General features: G+C 43.7%; 1 protein-coding gene across 1 annotated transcript in view; it reads right to left on the reverse strand.

The window, feature by feature from the left end:
- SUMF1 (sulfatase modifying factor 1) overlaps positions 1-1638 on the reverse strand; it is a 75417-nt gene extending 73779 nt beyond the window's left edge. The window contains exon 1 of the mRNA XM_049640898.1: positions 1342-1638. Coding sequence (XP_049496855.1) covers positions 1342-1617 — 276 coding nt within the window. The 5' untranslated portion in view covers positions 1618-1638. The remainder of the gene's footprint in view (positions 1-1341) is intronic.
- Positions 1639-7872: the final 6234 nt, after the last annotated feature.

Consider the following 7872-nt stretch of genomic DNA (forward strand, 5'->3'; position numbering starts at 1 on the left):
TTAAAAAAGAAGTTAGAGCACTTAAAATGAGGAATGTTCTGTACTGGCCAAAAGGTTCTAGGGAAAAATTTAATATAGATCAATCTGTAAATGTCACCCTGTTAGTAACAAAGCAGATAAAAAGATACAAGGCATTCTCTTTTGAAGGAGGGAGGAACTGATTATCATTTACCACAAAGGTAGAAAGAAATTAAAATCATCTATGGTCAATACACACTACAACAATAACCAGGGCTCCTACCACACAAAAGATAAACACTAATAAATCAGGGCATCCTCTAACAACCAGAAAATATATAAGGCCAAAAATTACACAGGATAGAGAAACAACCAGAAGCCCAGCTACCAACCTCCTAACCCTCTATACCTGAGCCACAAAGTTAGAGTCCTCACCCCCAACATCCTCACTCCCTAGCTGGGGAAAGGCACCCCCAGACAGTATCTTTGGTAACTGTAATGTGAAAGTAAAGAACTACTATGGTGGCAGCATACGGAAATACTGAAGAGGAAGAAAAAGGAAGAAGTCAGGCATGGCCTGATGGAGGACACTACCTCTCACCTAAGTCCTGAGTACTGTTCAGAATTAAACCACAGGAAAGAAAAGGGGGATAGAAAAAATAAGGAAAGGATGTACTAGATATACAAGAAGGAGTTTAGGAGTCAAACATCTGGGTTCTAGTCCCCATAATTACACACCCATACCAATATTCAAAGTACCTGGAAAGAATGAAGTAACTGTTGTTACTAATGTTATTATTCATATATACTAACACTTAACACATCCAGGCACTAAGAGAGGCACAGATAAATAACACTAATAAAGGAACTACAATCGGTTTTGTCCTACCTATGTGCTGAAGTAATAAGAATAATAAGATAAACAGGATAAGTCCTTGCCCTCAAGAAAGTCTACTGAAAAAACAAAAGAACCAGTGTCTCCTGGAAGAATCTATCGATAAACATACAACGTTAAAGACATTTAAAGACCACTGTCCAGATTCCTTCACAGTTAATAAAACCTGTCGCCCATAAACGCCTGAGAAACTCAAGAGGAAGATAGGGTGGAGTAAGGAGGAAATGAGTAAGAAGTGAGAAAGGGGAGTGTCAACTGTCCTCAAACCAAACTCCCTAACAAGCAGGATTCAGCCGGGCCCCAAGATCCCACCGTCTTGAGGGGGAAAAGGGGGGAGGTGCTTTTCATCGAATCGAATCAGCACGTGAGCGACTTGGGGTGTGGTTATAATCTTTACCTGCCTTCCTGCAAACCCCTTGCCTTGCTCATCCCGACCCTGTCCAAGAACCCCGAGGTCCCCACCCGCCTTCAGGGAATCGAGAGAGCACCTTGGTGGGCGCGAGTGGCCGCTCTCCCGGGACCTGCCCGGGGGCGTTCGCTTCCCGCGAGTATCGGTGCGCGGCCGCCGAGCTGCCATGGTCCCCGCGCCGCTGGGGAGTGCCACAGCCGCATGAGCCCGCTAGGGAAGCCGCGCCCGCGCCCGCGCCAGTCCTGGCCTCTTCGCCCCCAGCCGCCTCGCCCGGCAGCAAGAACAGTGGCAGCAAGAGGACGAGACCGAGCCGGGCGCAGGATCCACCAGCCAGCCCTAGTGAGGGCGCAGCCATGTTGTCCCGCAAGCCATGTGACCAGGTGGGTCACGTGACTGCGCCCTCCTTAAAGGAGTCAACCCTGAGTTGATTTTTGAGGTAGCCTTGCTCTCTCTCCAACTTTCTCTGGGTACCATTCCTATGGAGCGCCTCTGGTAGGCTCCGCTGACCCTGCAACGCAAAACCCTACGAAACTCAAGGCCTTACAGCGACTCTGAGCCTCATCATTATTTCTTGGTTGAAAAATGATAATCAAATTTGTTGAGCATTTGCTAAATGCCAGGCAGTATGCTAAGTAAGTACTTAACTTTTTGAAATCTCATTAAACCTCACAGGGACCCTGTAATATTTTTTAAATTTTTTAACGTTTATTTTTGAGAGAGAGAAAGAGAGAGAGAGACCACAAGCGGGAGAGGGGCAGAGAGAGAGAGAGAGAGGGAGGGAGACAGAATCTGAAGCAGGTTCTAGGCTCTGAGCTGCCAGCACAGAGCCCGACGCAGGGCTCGAACTCACAAGCCATGAGTTCATGACCAGAGCCAAAGTCAGAGGCTCAACCAACTGAGCCCCAGGTGCCCCGAGGATCCTGTAATACTGGGTTCACAGAGCAATTAAATGACTTGCCCAAGGTCACATAGAAAATTAACTGTCAAAAAACAAGTTTTAAGCCCAATCTAACTTAAAACCTGAGTTTAGTCATTATGCTGTACTGTAGGCAATTAAAGAAGCTTCTCTTAATAAGAAATAAGGGAAAGATGAGCTTATTGAAACACTTCACTGAGGGTATAATTAGAGAAATCCTAGGTACACTGGGATAGGTACAACAGTGGCTCTTGAAGAGTCTCAGACCAGCCAGCGTCAGCATCATCTGGGGACTCATTAGAAATGTAGTATTCAGTCAGAATCTGTGGAGACAGGATGCAGCAACCTGTGGTTTGTTGTTGTTTTTAATATTTATTTATTTTTGAGAGAGAGAGCCTGCAAGCATTTGGGGGGAGGGGAGGAGACTCCCAAGCAGGCTCTTCACTGTCAGCACAGAGCCCAATGTGGGGCTTGTGAGATCATGACCTGAGGTGAAATCGAGAGTCAGATGCTTAAATGAATGAGCCACCCAGGCCCCCCCAGCAACCGGTGTTTTAACATGTTTTCTAGATGATTCTGATGCATACTGATGCACACTAATACACACTAAAGTTCAAGAGCTACTGTTTTACAGGACCCAGTTTCCTCAGGAAAAAAAAATCAAAAGAAAAAGAGGTAGAAAGAATAAAATGATACCTCAACCAACTGTAATATATGCATCTTATTTTTAAAAAAAATTTTTAACGTTTATTTATTTTTTCAGAGACAGAGACAGAGCATGAGCTGGGAAGGGGACAGAGAGGTGGGGGGAGTCACAGATTCTGAAGCAGGCTCCAGGCTCCGAGCTGTCAGCACAGAGCCTGACACGGGGCTCGAACCCATGAACCATGAGAGCATGATCTGAGCCGAAGTTGGCCGCCCAACCAACTGAGCCACCCAGGCGCCCCTGCATCTTATTTAAATATTGATTCAAACATTCTTTTGAGATCTAAACATTTTTGAGATAATCAGGGAAATATGACCCTGAATCAAACTACCATATTCAATAAAATTAAGGAATATCAATTTTGCTTGTAGATTTTTAAGATTGGGAATAGTATTTGTGGTTATGTTTTTTAAAAGAATCCCTTCCTTTGAAATTTATGTGGTGGAATCTATATATAGATAAAGAGATATGCTGTCAAGGATTTGCTTCCCAAAAAATGGGTGATGGGAGGAAGGTGGTGACTAGAATTGAAACAGAATTGGCCTTGAGTTGATATTTGTTGAAGCTTTTTGTTTATGGGTATCTAGGTGTTTGTTATATCACTATCTAGTTTACATTTGGATTTTGTTTGTTTGTTTTTTATTAAAGAATATAGGGGCTTCTGGGTGGCTCAGTCAGTTGGGCAACCAACTCTGGATTTCAGCTCCGGTCATGATCTCATGGTTGTGAGATAGAGCCCTGCTTTGGGCTCAGTGCTGAGCATGGAGCCTGCTTGGGGTTCTCTCTCTCCCTCTCACTTTCTGCCCCCCCCCCCAATAAATAAATAAACTTTAAAAAAAGAATATAGGATAGTCCTTTCCCCCTTGTTGACTATCTCACAGTTTTCCAAGAGCTTTGACACACTTTATTATTTGAGATCACAACCACTTGGCAAGGAGCCTACTATGATTATACCCATTTCACAGTTGGTGAGGCTAAAAGTTCATTGTTTTAACTGTGGTTATAAATTTACTATGGACAATTTAGATTCCAGAGTCTAGGTCAAAGATAATTGTTATCAGTCTGTATGCAAAAGTTCAGTCTCTGCACATGCTGTGTCAGCTGCCCTTCTGAAAACTGAACACCTTAGATTCATGATCCTGCTATACCATTAGGGTATGACCTCCATGAAGGCAAGAAGCCTGCCAATTTTCACCCCTGTTATTGGCAAAATTAGGCCAAAGCCTGGCATGTGATAAGCACTCAGTGAATTTATTGAATTAATGGATAAATGAATGAATGTGACCTCTTTCTCTTAAAGGGAAGCAGATTGCTGAGAAAATAATACAGATCTAGGCTTAGAAAGAGCTGAGTTTAAAGCTATCCACTTGCGAGAGGTAGGACATAGGCCAATTCACCTTTCTGAGCCTCTATTTCTTTATATGTGAAATAGGGATAACAATATCTTCTTCTTAGAGGTTTTATAAAGATTAAGTGAGTTGAGGCGCCTGCCTGGCTCAGTCTGTTAAGCGTCTGACTTAGGCCTAGGTCACAATCTCGCAGTTGTAAGTTTGAGCCCCGTGTCGGGCTCTGTGCTGTTAGCACAGAGCCTGGAGCCTGCTTCGGATTCTGTGTCTCCCTATCTCCCGCCCCTCCCCCATTCATGCTCTATCTCTCTGTCTCTCAAAAATGAATAAACGTTAAAATGTGAAAAAAAAAAAAGATTAAGTTAAAGTATGTAAAGGCTTAGCTCAGTGCTTGGAATTTCATAGTACCTCAAAAAATAGTTTGCTATTTTTAGCAATCATTATCCAAAATGGATACTTTGTAGATTATCCAGGAAGTGTCAACCTCCTGTCTCAAGCCACTGGATAATTTCTTACTGGTCACCAATCAAAGAGTGAGTGGAAGATATTGGTAAGAAATCCCTACATGAAGAGGCTTACACTAGACAGTAGAGGTAAACATGCAATTCACCAACCAACTCTGTACAAATAAGGTCATTTTATTCAGTGTCTCTCCCACTCTCCACCTCCCTTTTGAGGTACTCGTGCTGGTCTTCTTGCTCCTTCTACTAATGAAGCTGGATGAAAGAACCCTAGCCCTGAAAGTATGCATGTTTTCTAAGCAGCAAGGAGATGAGTTTGGCTACAATAGAGTGAGCAAAAGGAAGATAAAAAGAAAAGGAGATCAGAAAGGTAGCAGAGGGCCAGATGATGTACGACATGGTAAACTTTTACTGTAAGTGAAAAGCAGTGCCATTGTGCAGTTTTAAGAAGACACCTCACATTTTTTCCTGACAATCAGGTCAATTTCCCTGCCAAATTAGAGATTCCTTATATTGCCTGCTGGTCTCTGAACACAAGGAATCCAAAGTGCCCTGATGGCAGCCATGACTTACAGTTCAGTGGGACCCTTCCTGTATCTAATGGACCAGGACCTTCAACTCTGCAGGGCTTAGAGTTCCAGAGATGGGAGGAACAAAGTCCCCAGTGGGTTATTACAAATGATAATAAGTGGGGCCACTTCTACTACCACCCCCTTGATTCCTGAACCATGTACTCCTACTACTCGGGGCACAATGACCCCATCCCGAAGAGGATGGCCTCCAAGCTGGCATTTCAACTGTACCCTCAATAGCTCACTCCCAGTTTCCACAAGGACAGTTTGTTTCTGGTTGATGTGGTATGAGATAAAACCATTGGATGGGTCCACCCCTGCATCTCCTTCCTTATGAAATGGGTCCCCTGCTCAATTGCTGTGTTGGTGGGAAAACATGCCTGTGGATAAGGCATTCTACTAGCTCCCATCCATTTTCGGGTTGCATCCTCAACCTGAGGCCACCCATACAAAAACCCAGCTTGGGCTTTTTTTCTCCTACTTCGGTAAGTCATAAGAGACCCCTACATGACCCTAAATATGAGTGGAGGAAGGGGCATTGGTGCAATGGTGGTTATGTGCAGCTTGCTCATGTCATCACGTCTTGCTTGGACTTGATCTTGGATGTACCATATCCATCTCATAATGGATTGTTGTTCAGCTTTCCTGACTTAAGAACTTAGTGGGTCTGACAGAACAAGTTAATAATGCAGTTCCAGATTCATGATTACTTGGTCACCAACGATTCTATCTCTACCAGTGCTTAGGAGCATGTCAAGAACTGCTTTTAAAAGATGCATAATTGGGGCTCCTGGGTGGCCCACTTGGTTGAGCATCCAGTTCTTGATTTCAGATCATGTTTTGATCCCAAGGTCATGGGATTGAGCCCTGCATCAGGCTCCATGCTCCTTTGGAATTCTTCCTCTCTCTCCCTCTGCCCCTCTTACCTGCTTAATAAAACTTAAAAAAAAAAATAAAAGATGGATAATTTCATTTCTCAGGGTTCTCCAGAGAAACAGAACCGAGAGAGAGAGAGAGAGTGTGTGTATGTGTGTGTGTATGTGTGTGTGTATGTGTGTGTGTGAATAAATAATAAAGAGAGACGCCTAGGTGGCTCAGTCGGTTGAGCATCCAACTTTGGCTCAGGTCATGATCTCACAGTTCCATGAGTTCTAGCCCCGTGTTAGGCTCTGTGCTGACAGCTCAGAGTCTGGAGCCTGATTCGGATTCTGTGTCTCCCTCTCTGCCCCTCCCCCACTCATGCTCTGTCTCTCTCTTTCTCTGTCAAAAATAAATAAACATTTAAAAAAATTAAAAATAAATAAATAAATAATAAAGAGATTTATTATGAGGAATTGAATTACATGACTACGGAAGCAGGCAAGTCCCCAGATCTGCAGGGTGAATGGGAAAGCTGGAGATCCAAAAGAACTGATAGTATAAGTCCAAGTCTAAATCTGAGAACCAGGAGAGATAATGGTGTAGTTTTAGTCCAAAGGCTGGCAGGCTCAAAACCCAGGAAGAGCAAATGTTTCAGTTCAAGCCTGAAGGCAGGAGAGAAGATGATGTACCAGTTCAAAGGCATTTGGAGAGGAAGAACTCTCTCTTACTCAGGGGAGGATCAGCCTTTTCATGCTAGTCTGGCCATCAACTGATTATATGGGGCCCACCAACATGAAGGAGAACAATTTGCTTTTGTCAGTCTACCAACTTAAATGTTAACCTAATCCAAAGACACCCTTACAGAAACAACTGGAATAATGTTTGACCAAGTATCTGGGTGCCTCATGGTCCAGTGAAGGTGACACAAAATTAATCATCACAGTCATTCTCTGCTGTGGATGGCACAACTTTGCTTCTAATGAATCCCTGAGGCCTAGGGTAGTGATTCTTTCACTTGGGCTTGCCATTCTCTCCATATGGCCTCTTTCCTGCTGCTGAGCTCTTTCTTTCTCCTAGCCCCACTTAAACCTGCCCTTCCATGTTACCTGGTGTATGGGCTATCTCAATAGTCCTAGCTGTGGAATATGTTGTCTCTAGAACCAGACTAGCCCTTGTGCTTCCTTTTTCATAGGATGCCTAAGGCAGCAATCTGTCTTTCTCTTTGGAGAAGCTGTCCTGGCACAGGCCTGACCAGTGAACCCACCTTTACGGAGATGGGCAATTCTTGAATATTCCCGGACTCATCTCCCTTCTCTGGAGTGTTATGTTTTATACAAAGGCCTCCAGTGCTAACCCCCTCTTGCTCATCCTGGCTGATTAACATAATATCTTCAGTGTGATATAGCTTCATAATATTCTGAGGATGTCCAGATAACTTAGTCCAGCTCTCTTCAAACTGTACTATGACACAGGGCAAGAACATTAACACAGATGGAGAGTAAAACTGTAAAGCAGGGGTGGGCAAAATTTTTCTATAAAGGGCCAGATGACAAATATTTTAGGCTTTATGGGCTGCATAGTTTCTCTGTTGCATATTCTTCGATTTCATTGCTGTTGTTATTTTACAAGCCTTGAAAAACATAAAAACCATTCTTAATTCAAGTCTGTTCTGGCAACAATGCCACATCAAGCACAGCAGCTGAGATTGAGGCCAGTATTGGTTGAGCTTGCTGATGTCTGCACTCTTT

The sequence above is a fragment of the Panthera uncia genome, chromosome A2 (assembly GCF_023721935.1).
Source record: "Panthera uncia isolate 11264 chromosome A2, Puncia_PCG_1.0, whole genome shotgun sequence".
NCBI lineage: Eukaryota > Metazoa > Chordata > Mammalia > Carnivora > Felidae > Panthera > Panthera uncia.